An 18220-nucleotide genomic window follows, 5' to 3' on the forward strand; every position below is an offset into this window, starting at 1 on the left:
CTCTGGGGACTCAGGGAGCTGAGGGAAGAAACGAGCCACCCTTCTTCCATCCAAGCTGCCTTTGGGACACCTCAGGCTTCGACGTAGGCAAACAAATAAATAAAAAGAAGAAAAAGAAGAACCCCCTCAGACAAAACCAAATCCGTAGACCACCTTCCCCCCCCCCCCCAAAAAAAAAAAAAAAAGAAAAAAAAAGAAAAATCTTTGCAGCCTTGAATGTCAGGGAAGGGGCTGTGCGTCCAGGTCCAGGCGCCGGCTCGGCACCCGCACTGGGTTAGGATAGATGGGTACTGCCCTGCACCCGGGGAACAGGGGCTTCCCTCCCAAGCCTAGTGCCAGCCCAGCGCCTTCCCTGCCTGGGCCACGGGCTCACCAATGCTAAATCAAAACCGGAGCCCGGGGAGAGCGTCGAGAAACCAGGAAGACCGAGAGAGGAGCGAAGAAAGAGGGGGGTGGGTGGAAAGAAATACAGAGCAAATTAGAACCATCTCGGAGCAAAGTTGAGGTGGGGGTGGGGCACGACAGCCTAGGGCGCCCCTGGAGGGCAGAAGAGTCCGGCATAGGGGATGCTTTTGGGAGGCAGCGGATTCGAGAATACCAGCAAGACCCTGGGCTCAGCCGCATTTCTCATGCATCCACATATTCACACAATGCTTAGCACTGTAAATAGGCATTTTACTACTAATAATAATGAATAATAATAATAGTAATAGATTAGAAACGAGATTGTAAGGCGTAGCTGCTGAACAGGGTTAATGTAAACTGGAAAGCGATTTTCTTCACGTGATTGAGCGCAATGCTTGTGGATGAATGCCGGTGCATCGCTAACAGTACTCCGGGAGCAGCGCTGGGTATATTTGTAACTGGTGTATGGAATATTTTTGTTTTCGTTCTCTGTCTTAATATTTGCTATCAGGTGACCCCTGCGAGACGGAAAGGTGGAATCCCCGTGCGCTGCGCGCCTGCCGTAACGCCGCCAGCCCGGCTCCGCGCAGGGGCGGCGGCAGCGGGACCGGCCCCAGCCCGGGGCAGGCACGGAACAGGGACTCTCCGCGGAGAACCGCTTCCAGGAACGGTACCGAGTTCCTGGTACCGGCCAGGCCCGGCAGCGGGGCAGGGCCGCAGGGCACCGCCGCCGCCCGGCTCTGCTCAGCGATGGCTTTTTTTCCTCCTCTTCTCTCTCTTCTCTTCTCTTCTCTTCTCTTCTCTTCTCTTCTCTTCTCTTCTCTTCTCTTCTCTTCTCTTCTCTTCTCTTTTCTCTTTTCTCTTTTCTCTTTTCTCTTTTCTCTTTTCTCTTTTCTCTTTTCTCTTTTCTCTTTTCTTCTCTTTTCTTCTCTTTTCTCTTTTCTCTTTTCTTTTCGTTTTTCTTTTCGTTTTTCTTTTCTTTTCTTTTCTTTTCTTTTCTTTTCTTTTCTTTTCTTTTCTTTTCTTTTCTTTTCTTTTCTTTTCTTTTCTTTTCTTTCTTCCTCTTCCTCTTTCCCTCTTTCCCTCTTCCTCTTTTTCTTTTTTCTTTTTCTTTTTCTTTTTCTTTTTCTTTTTCTTTTTCTTTTTGTCTTTCTGTCTTTCTTTTTCTTTCTTTCTTGTTGTTGCTCTTCTTCTTCTTCTTCTTCTTCTTCTTCTTCTTCTTCTTCTTCTTCTTCTTCTTCTTTCTCACTACTTCCATATACACACATCTGAACCTGGTCTGGCTAGGGAAGACACTTTCCCCCCCCCCCCCCCTTCGAACGAAAGCAGACACAGAACCGCCGTCACGTTTCACATCCACTTTAATGAGGTCGAACTTCTCTTTTTCTTCCTGGCTGCTGGCCTGCGAAGACCCGATCAGAAAGGCGGCCCGGCGCCCCCAGACCCCTGACGCCCCCGAGCCGGCAGCAGCCCCCGGTCCCACGGCAGCAGCCAGCCCGGCCTGCACCAGTGCCCCGGGGCAGGCCCGGCTCGGCAGCAATAGCAATAGCCACCAGACAGTCCCGGGGACCGGCACGTCCTGTGAAATGCTGATAGACGGCAGCTGCTCTGCGGAGGGGCCGACCAGATGAACCTGCTTCTGCTGGGGGATGTGCGCGTGAATTTTTTTCTTTTATCTCCTAGGAAAAAACACCTTCCCCAGCATCCCTTCTCCACGGAGAGCTGACTGGAGACACAGCTTTGCTCTGCGTGTGTGTGTGTGTGTGTGTGTGTGTGTGTGCGTGCACACCGGGTGGCAAGGCCCGGAGCGCTCTGATGATGGATGGACGAAGGGAGAATGTAATGTTTGTTTCTGTGCAAATATGTGGGCATTTATACACACAGTGATATATACTTAGGTGCATGCATGATGATGTATTACCCTGCCCTCACTGCTTACCTCTGCTTGTATGCCTTCTGCTGCCCATGTCTATAAGAGATTCTCAGAAAGAAAAAGGAATGTATATAAAGCGCATACACACTTGTGTGGTGTATATGGATAGACACTTGTAGAGTGTGTATAGATAGACATGTGCATAGTGTATACAGACACAAATGTGCAGCTGCGTGGAGAAGTGTGTGTCTAGCTCCAGTCGACATAAGCACATGCATACATTATGTGGGGGTCTCGATGCCTGTGAACACAAGCAGAAGTGATGGACAATTCAGGTGCTACGTAGACCCATTTGGGGTACGAGTCACTGTGTTTTCTGCTCTCCAGCTGCAGGCAAATAGCTGTGCTGAGCGGGAGGGCTAGACAAGACGGGGATGGGCTCGATCCTCGGCAGAGGAGGGTTTTCCAACTAAACTTTCGCGACGGGGAGGCCCAGCCCCATCCTAGGAGCCGGGCTGCGAAGGCAACAGCCTCCTTCTCCGGCAGCGGGGACGAAGTGGGGCTAGTCCAGAGCCCTTCAGCTTCCCTTGTTGCCTTCCCCAGCGCTGGGTGCGTCTCCATGCTTCGGACACCGGTTTCGGACAGCTGGGAAATTTCTACTTATCTGCTAAATAGCTTACGATCGCTGCAGAAAAGTTTCTCTTGCGCTGCCTTCCAGAAGGACCTGGTTGACATTTGGCTGCATTTTTTTACATAAGCACCCCCAACACGGCCTTTCCCACCCGCAACAGCAACCGGTACTTCTCCGAGCCCGTCGTTTCCGAAATCCCTCTGGAGATTAGCCCTTCTCATCACAGTGGGCCAATACTCTCGGCAGCGTGCTGCATGGCTAGGCTGGGCTCTGCTTTCACCGCATGCAGCTCTGGCCGGACCGCGGGGGGAGCATAATACAAAACAAAATAGGAAGGAAGACAAAAACGACACCCGCAGCCCCGACGGCAGGCGGCCGGGCTCGGGGGAGCGGTGCCGTGCGCACCCCGCCGCCGTGCGCGTCCTACCGCCCCTGGGGCCGCCGCTGCCCGCTTACCTCGGCGGCCGCTCCTCGTGCATCCCCGGGGCAAAAGGCACCGCTCCGGGCGTCGGGCGACAGCCGCCCCCGGCGGACTGATTTCTCCGGGCTTCCCAACAGAGGGAGACAAATGATTAACTCAGCCGAGGCGATTCGGGTGGGCTCGGGCGCTGCCGAGTCGGCGGCTCCCCCGAAGAAATCTGATTCCCCCCAAAGCGCTGCTTTCCCCCAGAAAAAAAAAAGGGGGGGGGGGGGGACCGTGATCCCCTGATCCCGGCCCTGCTGCGTGCCGAAGAGGCCGCTCCCCCGGTGCCGTGGGGCCGCTGCGAGCCCCGCGGCCGCCGGGGCCCTCCGGGTTGTCGCATTGCGCCCGGAGTTTTCCCTGCGGCTGGAAGAGCGGGAGCCGGCAGTGGCGCGGGGGATATTTAGGAGCAGATCCTTGCTTTGCTGCCTGCCGGTAGGCCCCTGGGCTCGGCCCGGCTTGGGGGAGGTGTGCCCGGCCCCCGGCGGGTGCAGGGCGCGGGGAGCGCCGAGCGAAGCTCCGGGGCAAAGCCCCGCGGTGATGAGACCTCCAGAGACACGGGAAAAAATTGTCCGGTGGCAGCTGCAGAGGAGGGAGAGAGAAACCTGTTTTTCTCGACCGCTTTCGATTGCCTCCTTCCCTTGCGTTTGTGAGGATTTGCTGTGTCTCCCGCCCCGGCGGCTGCTGAGAACCGGCCAAACTCATCGCGGCTGCCGCATGGCCGAGGCGCTCCCCCGGCGGCTGCAGCCCGGGGTGGGGGGGGAGGCGAGGCCGAGGGAAGGGGAACAGGGGGTACCCATTCTTTTCCAACTCTTGGCTGCTTTTTAACCGATCTGCTTTGTTTTCCCCGCTGCTAACTTCAGACGCTTAGATGGCAACATCCCCTGCGATACGGGTGTGCGGGCTGAGGGTTAACTTCTGTTCTCTGGAGGGGCAGGGGGAGCCTCAGGGATTGTCACCAGGCCTGTCCTTGCCAGAACTCCCGTTTGTGACCTCGCCGGCCTCAGAGTCTGGATCGCACCCCAGTAATTTAAGACTTCCTTTGGTACTAAAATTGACGTATACGTCGCTTTTTAGTGAACGATCCCTTTCGGGCCACCGAGACAAAAGGAAAGGTTGAAAGGACTCTTGCCCTTCCCCGATCCGCGCCGTCCATGGGCTGCGCAGCACCACGGGGGTCACGCGTGGCAAAAGGGAGGCTTGCCGGCCCCGGGGCTGGGAATCAGCGCAGCTCCAACCTGCGAAACCCAAGCGCTGCTTTCTCGCACCGCTCACCTAGCATCTCGTGTTTAAAAACCGAGGAGGAACAGGCTTTTCGATGCGTTTTCAAAGGCAATGCCTGCAGCTGGTTGCGAGGCTTTTCTCTCCTTTCTCCTCCCACGACCCCTATCCTTTCAGTCGTTTTCAGAGGAACGCCTATGATCTTTCCATCTCTCTTGCTCCGTTCAAAACACCCTCCAAAAAACCCAAACAAAACAAAACACCCCCCCTCCCCGAATCTAAGCACTCGATGTTCGCTCCGTCCAAGCTGTTAAGAATCTGGTTTTATGAGAGATTGTTTGGGTAAAAAAGACGCGGGTTTCGATGCGGGCGGTAGCTGACGGCTTCCGGCGCTAGCCCGTGGGCCGGGAGCCGGGCTTCCCCGCCGTCGGGGAGCTCTGGCGGCCAGGAGACTGTCACGGGGAAGCAGATATCTTCCCTCCGGGTCCAAGCCGGCTGCCGGACCCCAGGCTGTTGAGGGCGATGCCCGCGGGGTCTGTGTGTGCCCGCTGGGGCTGGGTGGCCAGCGATGGGGAGGCTGGTGCCCTCACTCGCGGGGGGGGGGGGGCGCGACCCTCGTGGAAATGGGAATGGGGCGGAGGTGTGGGGCAGATCCCCCCCCCCGCAGCCCTAAGCACCCCTGAAGCGGGGGGGGGGCGGGGGGCGGCGGCGCGACCCCGAGGGGGCGGGCGGAGGGGACCGGGGGGGGTGGGGGCTCTCCCTGCCCCCCCCGCCGCCGCGGCGGGGAGCGGCGGCCGCGGCCATTTAGGAGCGGCCCGGGAGCCAATGGGCGGCCCGTTTCGGCGCCTCTAACGTGACGGCCGAGATTGACGTGTTTCCCACGTCAAATTGATCCCAACTAGCGGCGGGGGCTCCCCGCGAGCGGGGAACGGGCCCGGCGCCGCCAGCGAGGCCCACAGCCGCCGGGCTCCCCAGCGCAGCCCGGCCGGGGGCAGGGGAGGCACCGGGGGTTTACTGACCCCCGCGGCTCCCGTGCCCTCTATGTCGGGCCGGCTGCAGCCCCGGCAGGCAGGCGCTGCTCCCTCCGCGGCTGGCGGCGGCGCGGCGCATCCCCGGTGCCGGGCGATGGGTAAGGAGCGGGGTCGGCGACGGGAAAGGGCTACCGTCCGGGCCGAGCTGAGCCGGGGTGAACCAAGCCAGGTTGCGTTTCGTTTCGCGGAGGGCATGGCGAGGGTAGCGAATGGCAGAGGGTGGCCAGGCCGGCGCCCCGAGGGGCTCGACCGCGGCGGGGACAGTGGCCTGGGATGCAGTGGCGGGCAGGGGTCCTGCGTGACGGGCCGGGCTGTGAGAACGCTGCCCTCGCTGCTCGCCCTTTCTCTCTCGTTTTCAATCTCTCTTTCTCTCCCTTTTTTTTTCTGTCTCTCTCTCTCTTTCTGTCTGATTGTCTGTCTATCTCTTTGCCTTTCTGTCTGCCAACAGTTTGTCTGTTGTCTCTTTCTCTCTCTTTTCACTTTCTCTAACTTGGTTTCTGTCTCTTTTCTTTCTCCCTCCCTTTCCTTTCTCTTTCTTTCTTTCCTACTCCCTCTCCTCTCCTCTCCTCTCCTCTCCTCTCCTCTCCTCTCCTCTCCTCTCCTCTCCTCTCCTCTCCTCTCCTCTCCTCTCCTCTCCTCTCCTCTCCTCTCCTCTCCTCTCCTCTCCTCTCCTCTCCTCTCCTCTCCTCTCCTCTCCTCTCCTCTCCTCTTCTCTCCTCTCGTTGCAGCGCTGTCTCTACCTCACTTCTACCTTGTCACTGGCTATGAGCGGAGCGGCCAGCGCTTTCAGAAACGCGTCCCTCCGTCCGTCTAACTTTTCTTAGGCTGTCCGGTGTGCACACCTGCCCCCGCACGCTTAAAAAGCCCCTGATCGGCTCTAGCCCGATGCGTGCCCGTGCGCCACGGTGCCGGTGTCGGAGGCCGCGGCGATAACGCTGCCGCCTCTGTCGCCCCCCGCCCGCCCCGTCCCCCCGCAGAGCAGAGCTACGGCGAGGTGAACCAGCTGGGCGGCGTGTTCGTGAACGGGCGGCCGCTGCCCAACGCCGTCCGGCTGCGCATCGTGGAGCTGGCGCAGCTCGGCATCCGCCCCTGCGACATCAGTCGCCAGCTCCGCGTCTCCCACGGCTGCGTGAGCAAGATCCTCGCCCGCTACAACGAGACCGGCTCCATCCTGCCCGGCGCCATCGGCGGCAGCAAGCCGCGGGTCACCACCCCCAACGTGGTGAAGCACATCAGGGACTACAAGCAGGGAGACCCGGGTATCTTCGCCTGGGAGATCCGCGACCGACTGCTGGCGGACGGCGTCTGCGACAAGTACAACGTGCCCCTCGGTCAGCTCCATCAGCCGGATCTTACGGAACAAAATCGGGAACCTCTCCCAGCCCGGCCCCTACGACGGCAGCAAGCAGCCGCCGCCGCAGCCCACCCTGCCCTACAACCACATCTACCAGTACCCCTACCCGAGCCCCATGGCCTCGCCGGCCGCCAAGGTGGGCGGCCACCCGGCAGCGGCCCATGTCAGTATCCCCCGCTCCTGGCCGTCGGCTCACTCCGTCACCAACATCCTTGGTATCCGGACCTTCGTGGAGCAGACGGGTGGGTATCGCGGTGGCCCGGCCCCGCCGGCGGGAGGCTCTCGCGTATTCGCGGAGGAGGACCCAGGCGCTCGGCTCCTTGCGGAAATCCAGGCCCTCTCCCAAGGCGCTTCAGCCGGGGCACTCTGAGGCCTGTCCCCATCCCTGGTGGCTTGGTCAGGAGGAATAACCGCAGGGATCGCCCCCCTTCCTTCCCAGCTAGCAGTCTCTCTCCCCACCGCTTCCCCCATATTTTTCTTTTTTATTATTATTATTTTTTTTCTTGATGGCAGCATCCCGCGCCGGCGGGACGGAGCGGTGGGGCCAGATGCAGTGAGGCTCAGACATCTTGAACTTTTTATGAAAAATGTGGAAAATATTTTCCTGGGGATGATAGATTGCCGACCGCAAATTCAGAGCCCTGAATTTCCCAATTTCCCTTTGCAAAAAAAAAAAAAAAAAAAAAAAAAAAAAAAAAAGGGGGGGGGGGGAAGAAAAATCAGAGAGAAAAAGAAAACCCCAGAGATGTTAAAAACTGGATTAAAAAGTGAGGAAGAAAAGGAAAGAAAGCGACCTCCGGAAATTCATGTCGCCACTGCTGAGTGCGCAGTACATGGCACTTTCTGGGTCCTCTCCGCCGCGAAATCGCTCTGTTTTCCGTAAAAAAATAACTTGGGGAGGATAAATTGAAAAGCTATCCCCCCCCTCCTCCGGCGCTGGCCTCCCGGGCTGGCTGCCGAGCAGCGCCGGGGAAGCGAGGGGCAATGCCGTCCCCGCCGCCACCGCTCCGTACCCGGCCGCGCTGCCCCGCTTAGGCTCCGCGGAGGACGTGGCGGGACCGTGGGGGGCGGAAAAGGGAGGGGGGAAGGAAGAGAGACTCCTTTTATCCTTCCAAGAGCCCGAGTAAATCAACCGCATGCGTTTCCCTCCGCGCAATCATTTATCTTTAAAATTCCAATGTCACTTTTATAAATCTCCTTCGTCAGAAGAGGAATTGGGCCTCTTAAATTATAGGAGAGCATGAAACTGGCGGGGTAACAACAAGAGGCCGGACCACTGGGACCTGCTTTTTTTGTTGGTCTCTTTTTTTTGATTTTTTTTTTTTTTTTGGGGGGGGGGGGGGGGGGAGCGGGCATTGCAACCGAAAGATGAACCAAGCTGGGCATCATTTAGGCCGTCAGGACTACGAGCAATCCCGGCTCCCGGGGCGGCAGAAAAAGGCTGTGCCCCGGCAGGGCGGCCCGCTCCGCTCTGCTCCACTCCGCTCCGTCGCAGTCTGTGGAAGGCGAGGGAGGCGGGCGGGTGAATGTCCCCCCCAACTACACCCACCTCGGGGGCGTGCAAATCGGGGTCTCCCGCCGTTTCGGGGCCCCTGACATCCCCGGGGCACGAAAGCGGCTGCGCCCGAGGCGGCCGGGGAGATGGCCGCGAACTAATGGAGCCGCCGGTGTTTTCTCCCCCAGGGGCTCTGGCCGGCAGCGAGGGGTCTACCTATCCCCCCAAAATGGAGGACTGGCCCGGCGTGAACCGGACGGCCTTCCCGCCGGCCCAGGGAGTCAACGGTATCGACAAAGTTGCTGTGGAGGGAGACATTAAATACCCGCAGGTAACGGGGCCTGGAGAGGGGGGAGGCGAGAAATGAGGCGGCGGTGGTTGGAGAGGGGGGTAATTTTCACACTGCTCTGATCCCCCCTCTCACCTCCGGATCCGCATCGCGGCGGCTGTTTCGGGCACCTTGCACTCCGGAAAATCGGCTCCCGGCACGGCGTTAGAAAACGAGGGGGGCTAGCCGTGAAATCCGCGTGGCCTCCAGAGCCCCCAGGGTTTTGGATCACCGCAGTATTCCGCTCTACCCACGGAGCCCCACTCATGGGGATATTTCCCCGCGCGTCCTGTACGCCGGCGCTCCCCGTCCGCGCTCCGCGGAGGTGGGGGGGGGGGTGCAGGTGGGGAGAAGCCCCCCTCGGGCTTGCTGCCCCCCCGGCCCAGCTCTGCCCATTCTCACCGCAGCCTGCCGCGGGGCTCTCCGCTGTGGGCGGCTTCCTCCCGGCCTGCGCCTACCCGACCTCCAATCAGCACGGCGTCTACGGCGGGCCCGGCGGCGGCTACATGCCCCCGGGCCACCACTGGCCTGCCCAGGGCAACCCCTTGGCCCACCACGGGCCCGGCGTGGCGGTGCACGGGGGCGACCTGGCCGCGGCGATGGCTTTCAAGCACCCCGGCAGGGAAGGTGAGCTGCGAGGCCGGAGATTCGGGGTCCCACGCGTGTCCCTAGGGCGGTGAGGAGAGCCAGAGGTGGCTGGCAGCCGAGGGGTACGCGGAGACTCCCACGAACACCTGGAGATCCCCGGGGAGGCCCGTCTTGGGGGGACTGCAGGTCTGGCTATTTGGTCCCCAAAGGGTAGTGCCCTTCCCTCCCCCCCTCCCCCCCCCCCCCCGCGCCCTCCCTCCGGCGGCGTGTACCCTGCGTCCAAATTCAGCCCTGCGAGCCAGCCTGAGCCTAGCTGGTACCCGTCAAAACTGAGGGGTTTTAAACTGGAAATATTTTTTCCTCTTAATTTTCAATCGTGTGCGCTGGAAATCTCAAAGGAAGCAGAAAGATCGAGGGCAAACATTCTACTTTAAATTCCCGAAAACAAAGATCTTTTTCTCAGAAGAATTCGCGAGGTTCTCAGTGCATGTGCGGGGAGGCAGGAAAGGGACGGGTCATCCGACAGTCCTTATCGCGCAGAAAATACAAGAAAATAAGGAGGAGGGAGCTTAAAAAACAGACTTTTTTCCGAAATCCTCGTAATATTAGGAGCGTTAAATAAGCCTGTTTTACTACGTCCATTTTACCACGGAGTCTTGCAGAATTGCTTGATAATCCAGAAATCATTCAGCGCTAAGAAAGGCTCAGTTCTCAATTAAAAATTATTAACATTATAAATCTTTTGCACTAGGTTCCTGCCCTCCCCCTCCCCGGGAGTATTTAAAGATAAAGTCCATATGAGAATGGTTTTGATCTGAACATGTATTCTAGATTCTGTTAATTAGAATGTTTATTTTCTTCTCCTATTAATTACTTCGGTTCATTTATGGAAGCTTTAATTCCTCGATGGCTCATTTCGTTTAGAAAATCCTAACTCATAGGTTCTGGATAAACAATCCCAGTCGATGTTTTCCCCTCTTTTCGTGAGATTATACTTTCTAATCTTTTTCCCATTTGCAATTCATTTCCCACTTATCAGTCCGTTTCTTTATTGTTGTTATTTTATACGAACTATTTCTATCTAACTACGGCAACCTGCTGCTAGTTATAACACCAGCTGTCTCAGGGAATGAGTTATTGCGAATATCAATAGATGAAAACGGATAATCATAAACGTGCTCTTTGAAAGAAATAGAGAAAAAGAAAGAGAGAAAGCGAGTGAGAAAGGGAAGGGAAGGGAAGGGAAGGGAAGGAATAAGAATGACCTATGCATATTTGCGATGCAGGAATTTCTTTGCATTTAGTATATTTTTCAGAGTATTCTCCTCAATTTTTTAATTGTTGTAGGAGCCTGAGACTTTCTGACTTGTCACTCTTTGTTGTCAGAGCCAAAAGGCCCACATAATTTTTTTAAACGATTTTTCTTTAAATGCTTTTTATTCTTAATTTCATTTATATCCGTTTTCTGATTCAGAGATTTAATTGGGACAAACCAAATATATGATCATCTGGGGGAAAAAAAAAGGCAATGTGGAATTGATGAAGGAAAAAAAATCTCGACTCTCTTTCGGAGGACAACAGTAGAAGTGCAGAGCCCAGAGCCCCGAGCCCCTTCGGAGCGGGCTGCAGGCACTTGCAGCTGTGCATGACTTCCGCGGGGCAGCTTACTTGCTAGAACCTGGAGGAGAATTCAATTAATAACTTCTGAAGACGATTTCTAATATCAAAATGGGAGATTCACCCTTCCCCACCCCCCAGGACCTGCTCCCCCTCAAGCGGGACTCTCCCGCTCGCCGGGGAGACGGACCCACCGGAGGGTCCCGCGGCTCCGCCCAGGGGAAATCCGGTAATCCTGGCGGACAGAAAAGTGATGTAGTTTTATCCCATTCCTGTTACTACCCACGAACTCTCCTAAGTTAATCAGTTTGCTTTTCTGTCACTGGCCTGTTAGGTGCATTCGCGCTTGGGCTGGCCGGGGCTGTGCAGGACCTTGTAAGGAACCAGGAGAGAGAGGGAGAGTGAAGTCGAGAAAGAGCGAGAATCAAACTGAGAGAGCAAAAGAAAGAGAAAGAAGGAAAGAGAGGAGGAGAGAAAGACCGATAGGCGAAAGTAAGACAGACAGAATCAGCCAGACAATTTCACCCATCGATTAAGGCCTTTTTTCGACTGGAAAATCTCTCTCTCTCTCTCAAGCTCTCTACCCCCTCCCCCCCAAAAAAAAAAAAAAAAAAAATCCCTTCACATCTGATCTGCGCATATATCCTCAAGAGCCCCTTGGACATTTTGCATCTTTCTCCTCCTTTTCCAGCACACACCTTGCCTTGCAGCAGGAGAGACCTCGCCAACGGCAGGGCCCCGGGTGCGGGCAGGGAAGGGGAGATGCGCGGGCACGGAGGGGGAGGATGCGTGGCCCCGCACTCCTCGGGGCTCGGCCCGGCCCGGCCCGGCCCGACCTGACCCTCCTGCCAGGAACCGGCGGCTCCTCCCGCAGCGCGGCCGGGACCGGCCAATGCGGGGCAGGTGAGCTGGGAAGAGGCTCAGGACGAATTACAATAGAGCTCTTCTCCTTCCCCTTTTCCCATTTTTTCCTTCCTCTTTTTCTCTCCTGTTCCCCATGAGGGCAGGAGAAATGTCTGTCCATCCTCGGATGAGCCCTCGAGTTAGGGCTCAGACCTGACTGCTGGAGCAGGACAGCCCTTCCTCTGTCTGTAGCAGGGTACCTACTGTATGACTATTTGCTAAAGCAAGCTGAAAAACACACAGAAAAAAAAGTAGCCTGCGTCCAAAAAATTTCCCCTCCTTCACTTAAAAAAAGAAAAGAAAAGAAAAGAAAAGAAAAGAAAAGAAAGGAAAAGAAAAGAAAAGAAAAAGAAAAAGAAAAAGAAAAAGAAAAAGAAAAAGAAAAAAGAAAAAGCATGAGTTGTAGGAAAAGGTAATGTGAGGGCAGCTGGACTCTTTTCTGTCCCTGACCTGGTAATGCAGGCAGAGGCTTTTCTAGAGCAGAAGAACCCCACATAAAAACCCAGTCAGGAGAGATACTAGGGACAAATGGCCCCTTTTGGCCACACACTTGTCTGGGATTTTCTCCAGTGAAAAAATGAGTACTGAGGAAAATTTTATTTGGCCTCCTAGTCAAATCAGGGTAACCTCTTCAGGATGAGGGAGGGGAAAGCAAACCCTAGCTAACTAAGGAAGGACTTAGTGCTTTTCCCAAAACACCCTCTCTGATCCAGGAGCACAAGAGGTGACACGGTCCCCTCCCAGGGGACGTGGGGCCACAGATTTTAACAAGGTGCCTCAGACTTGTCTGCTGGGATGGATCCCTGTTCTCTCCACAAGTAGATCCAGATCCCCAACAGTGGCAGAGTGGTCTGTCATCCCTACGACTTGGTGGACACACCTCCTCTTTCCTCTCTCTATTCCTTCCTGTGGGGTCTGAGCCTGGCCATCTTGAAAATGTTGGCTTTCCTCTATGGCAGCCAGATCTCGGCCGCTTGGGGGTGAGCTGCTCTCAGAGGATGTGCTGGGACTGGTGTGACACTGGGCAGTGGGTCCACATGTGTGCATGTATGTGGGACATGTCTAGCTGCTATCTGGTCTCAGGCAATGCATTTAGAGCCTGTCAATCCACTGCCTTGTCTGTTTTTTTGCTCTACTCTTCTTGCAGTTGTGGACAGAAAACCTGCCAGTCCTGTAGGGAAATCTCCGGATTCTCTAAATGCTATCCACGGACTTTCTATCCCAGCCTCCTCTTCCTAGAGCCTGCAGAGCATCAGTCAAGAAGCAGTGAATCTTGGAATAAGCTTTCAAACTGTAACTGAAGCCTGAAGTGCTACTGCATCCAACAGGTGCCTGCAGAGACAATGTAAGAGGCTGGTTTGAAGTGAGCCTGGGCAATAAGAGGTGACATTCTTTGATGACAAATTCATGCACAAGTGAGTGTGATCTGGACATTCATCCACACTGGCTTGAGAGACACATTAACCCCCATCAGATTGGAAAGGGGTGACAGAAGAGAATCGATCTTCCTCCTTTCTTTCGTCTTTTTTTTTTTTTTTTTAACTTTCATTTCTTTTTTCTCCTTTTCACTGACCTTGGAGACCATTGCATACAGAGCAGTGAACATCTCTATTCCAAAATCATTGTTCAAAGTATCCCAGGCTATATCCTAGCCCAAGGGAGCATACTTCTTCCAGGGAGCGGTATTTCGTTTTCCAAAGCCACAGCCAAATTGCTATGAAGCATTACTCTTTCAAGTCTTTCAGTGTCTCTGTCCCAGAGTGTAAATGGACAAATATGCCACAACATTTTATGATATATTTTTATAATAACAAATCTTAATAAAAAGTGACTACCATGAGTGTACACTGCTGAATTCCTCACCTGGTGCTATAGGCCCTTGGAGTCTGATTAAACACCATCAGCTTCCCTGCACCTCAGATTACATTCTTCTGTTGCCTTTGCATGGCAGATACCCAGTGGGACCTCTGGGGGCACTTTAGTGGGAGGCACCTCTCTCGTGCTTGGTCCAGATTTCCTCACCCGCTTATGCACCTACACACGCAAGGGCCCCCTTGTTATTATAAGCACGTTGCAGCTCTGCAGCAGATTCCTTATGCAATTTTGGACCAGTTGCTGTCCAGATGGGCAATCACAGCTCCTTTGTCTTGTCTGCTTAGATTACAGGCTCTTTAGGAAGGCCTGGTCCCTTTCTGAGGGTTGGAGCAGAGCCAAGAATGGAGTGGCCTTATTCATGTTTGCAGACACTACGTTCTCCTATATCCAGGGGAAGCTGAATCCGAGCTGGGTGACTCCTGATGTGGCAGGGCCTACGAGACAGCTCCTGCCTTTGTCAGAGCTGCTTCTAATGGCACGCAGAGAGGCCATCACCTGCCTTCTAGCCCCAGGCTTGTTTCCACTTGCCTCACCTGGTTCCTGCCTTTTGCCAGGGTAAGCAGTGGGGAAAGCTGTGGGCTTGCCTCTTGGAGCCCACACACCAGGATTTGTGTCCCTTCTCTTGTCCAGCTGGATCAGGGAGCTTTCATGATGGGCTCCACTGGGCTTTTGAATTCCCTGGCCCCACCAGCAGCTGTCATTGGCTTTGGTCCATTCATTGTCTAGAGAAGGGGAAGGTCCAACAGTGGGGCAGGGAGGAAATATCCTGGCAGGAGAATACAGGCTTGGCTTTTTGCAGAGAGTGTGTCTTTGTGGGAGGGAGACATGGACACTGAAGACAAATCTGACAGGCCACTCCAGGAAATTGTTTTGCCTTCAACCTTGAGTAGCAAAATTCAGTTTTGCCTCTGCTGTTGCAAAGCCTCCAGCTAGCTCTGGTCTTTGCAACTGACTGCAAAGCACAAGGAGGGAAAGGAGTGAATTTTAAGTAGTTGAGAGTATGGTCCTAGGAAAAGATCTAGCTCCAAGGCTGTTACTACATATATTTTAAGGGATATGAAGATTGGAGGTTGGAGAAGTCACCTGAAGCAGATAGCTAATAGTTTCTAGCCTGCTGAAAGGTTTTAAGTTTAAGTTATATTAAAACACGTGGCAAATCAACCTTGGAAAAGATGACAGAAGCATCCTTAAATGCAGCAAGCATGGCCTTTCTGCCTATATAGATCACCACACCAGCTGAAGTGACATGATCCTTCCTTGAGAAGAGGGGAAAATCAGGACAACCCAAGCCCTGTTCTTCTCAGGATTTTGCTGGTCTGAAAAGTCAAAGGAGCTCCCCCCTCATTGCTTATGAATCTGAAGAATCTTGCCTACCAAGTGTCTCTTCTCTGAGGGTATCCCCAGTTCACCCCTTTCCCTTCTGCATGATGCTGTGTGTAAACAAGGTGCTCCTGGTTTAATTTAGTAGTCATGCTCCAAAACCCTAGTTCATCCATGAGCAACCCAGAGCACAGCTCTCCTCATGCATGCGGATGCCCTTCTCTCTGCTGGTTTTAGACATGCTTTTAGGCAACTGTAGTCCCAGTATTTCAGTGGGCAGGGAATGATGATTTCCTTTGCTGACAGGATCAATGGCATCCTGATTTGTGATGGGGTTCTCCATTCACCTGTAATATCCTCTGTTACCCCAGCTGGCCATCACAGCAGAGTGGCATCCCCCAGAGGCTAGAGCTAGTCTGTGTCATGCACTTACATCCTTCTGGCAGTGCTACTGAGGCTGCCAAAAAGCTGGCTAAATAATGTGTCCATGCCCTTATTCTAGGGAGCTGAGTCATGTGAATTATCACATTATCACTGAGTTACCACATTGTGGAGGTGCCTGAACAAGCAGGAATTTTCACAATCATGATCACAGCTCATCTTCAAGAGGCTAAATAGACTGAAGACACTATCCCTTGTCCTGCAGGTTGCTGTTCTGTTCTTTCATAGGGCTTGTCTAGTTCTGCAATACCTTGCAGTCCCTGAAACTCAGGTCTTTGAAGTATTTTAGCATCAAATTTTCCTTAAAATTCATAGTCTTTGCTCCTCAAAGCCTCATGCTCATCAGTTTGGCATGACCTACTAACTAGGTTGGAGGTGTTTCTCCAAAGGGGACACAACTGTTCCCAGTCACCTATGTGACGGGCTTAATGCTCCTGTACCATGTGGAGATCAGACTGGGGCCTTTGATGGCTATCTAGGGTGAGAGAGACATGAGTACATTAGTCAGGCAGAGATGCAGCACAGAGACTGATTCATTTTCATCAGGGTCCGGTCAAGATTGTGAGTGAGGGCCCACGAGATTCCCTTCCAAAGCTGCTAGAAACCTGCCAAAAATCCCAACCAGCAACTTGATACTTAAAATCCACTACATCTCCAAGGCAAACATGTCCCTTCACAAGCATTTCCAGGGGTGCTGGAGAAAAAACAAGCTACGATTCAGAGGCAGCTGGAGAAGCTCTGCACTGAAGGCAGGAGAACGAGTCCATACTCCATGTAGTCAGGTGACAAGGCTTTGACATGATGTTACTGAGATCATTTGAGCTCCATCAACACTGTGGTCGGACACATTAGTGCATTTCATCCTCTTAGTTTAGTTTCAAAGATTTATACACAGACCGTCCAGGCCTGGTGAGCTACCTCACGCAGATCTAGGCAGAAGCTGAAGTTGCTTTGTCTCAGTCACCAGCCGATGGACAAACATCCCGCTCCAGACCCACATCCACAGGCAGGAAGCACTGCCGCTCTGAGTGGTGGGTTATTACCTCAAGCTCTACCTGTCCCCAAGCCTGTGGGCAGTGCAGATCCTCTTATTGTTCCACAAACTGCTTCATGGTATGTGAGCAGACACCAGCAATTTAAACTATTAAAGCTACTGTGAGCTGATACACTGTGAGCAGATATACTGGAAGGTCTGGGGAATATCCCCAGTGATGGCACTGCTGGCACATGTGCAGGCAGGAAAAACAATGGAAAGTGATGGAGGACCACTAGCTCTTTCATCAGCACAACCGGTCAGTGAGGGCATTGTCGCAGTCTTGCTAACACCCTGGGCTGCTAAATTAAAGCCAGCTCCCATGTGCTGCAATCTCATCTCTAATGCAATGTCAACATACCTCGGGCTATATTTGCCACCAGAGGGAGACCCTATTGTTCCACAAATACATAAAAGGAGCCTATTGCAAATGGCAAGGAGACATTCACTTTTCCAGTGAGAGGATAAGCAGAGAATACTCACAGTCAACCCAAAGCATGTCTGTTATGGAAGGCTGCTTTTTTCTGTAGGTATTTACTGTTTAAGTGTTATTAAAAGTCGCTGTGAAAATTGATGGCACATTACTTAAAACTCAGCCAGCCACAGAGAGAAAAGAGAGGCAAGCAGGGTTATATCAAAATGGCTCTGATACAATGAAGCTTCTGGTTTCTGTTTTTTTTTTTCTTGACTATTTGACTGTTGGTAGCCTTTATTAAAAATATAATTTTAACAATTATGATTATGGAAGAGACTTTTTAGTTAAGAAAATCCATGTTTAAGGATTACTTCAGTCACTGGATTTAGCTCAGGTCTTTGAAAGCTCGTAGATGTCATGAGCTTTGAAAGCTCATGACTGTCTTCATTTTTTCCCATGCTTTGCTCTGTGTGAGTGGCATTTTGACAATGAAGCGTAGTCCAGATATTTATTCTGACTAATTGTTATTACAGAGCAGTTGTTGGCCTGCCTTCATCTGTGATCAGCTGCACACATGTGTGCACAGAGAAACACATGTACCCATGACTAGCCAGCTTATTCTATAGTTTCCCTGCCTGGTTGTATTCGTAGAGCAGACGGAGCAGCTGAAACCCAAAAACTGATGACCTGTCCACACGCGGATCTGCTGTCCATGTGGGACACCATGCATTGGGATGGCCCACCAATAAGAGTTACAGAGAAACCTCATTGGATGGGAAAATACTCTTTGTACCTGTGCTTCCAGGAACAAGCTCCATGCTCCACCCTAGTGTGACCGCAGGATTGCAAGCTTTGCCACGTAAGCTTTGTCTTGTTGGTTGTATACACAATGACATCAGGCTTAGATCAACATGGCTCCTCCTGGCTCAGCCTAGGAGTCCCTGGCTGATTCATTTATTAGAACAAAATGGGAATCCTGGTTCAGGTTCAGAGAAGCACCTGAGAATGCTGGTGGTTGACAAAATGACTATGAGCCAGCAATGTGCCCTTGTGGCCAATAAAGCCAATGGTGTCCTGGGGTGCATTGGGAAGACTGTTGCCAGCATGTCAAGGGAGGTGATCCTGCCGCTCTAATCAGCCCTGCTAAGGCCACATCTGGAGTACTGTATCCAGTTCTGGGCTCCCCAGGACAAGAGAGACATGAAGCTAGTGGTGCGAGTCCAGTGTAGG

General features: G+C 53.5%; 1 protein-coding gene across 1 annotated transcript; it reads left to right on the top strand.

The window, feature by feature from the left end:
* Positions 1-5715: 5715 nt before the first annotated feature.
* Positions 5716-13145, top strand: PAX1 (paired box 1). The gene is given in 6 exon segments (XM_062571185.1): positions 5716-5719; positions 6503-6945; positions 6947-7217; positions 8659-8801; positions 9206-9425; positions 13054-13145. Coding segments are annotated over 6 exon segments (1173 nt in total).
* The last annotated feature ends 5075 nt before the right edge of the window (positions 13146-18220 follow it).

The sequence above is a fragment of the Rhea pennata genome, chromosome 3 (assembly GCF_028389875.1).
Source record: "Rhea pennata isolate bPtePen1 chromosome 3, bPtePen1.pri, whole genome shotgun sequence".
NCBI lineage: Eukaryota > Metazoa > Chordata > Aves > Rheiformes > Rheidae > Rhea > Rhea pennata.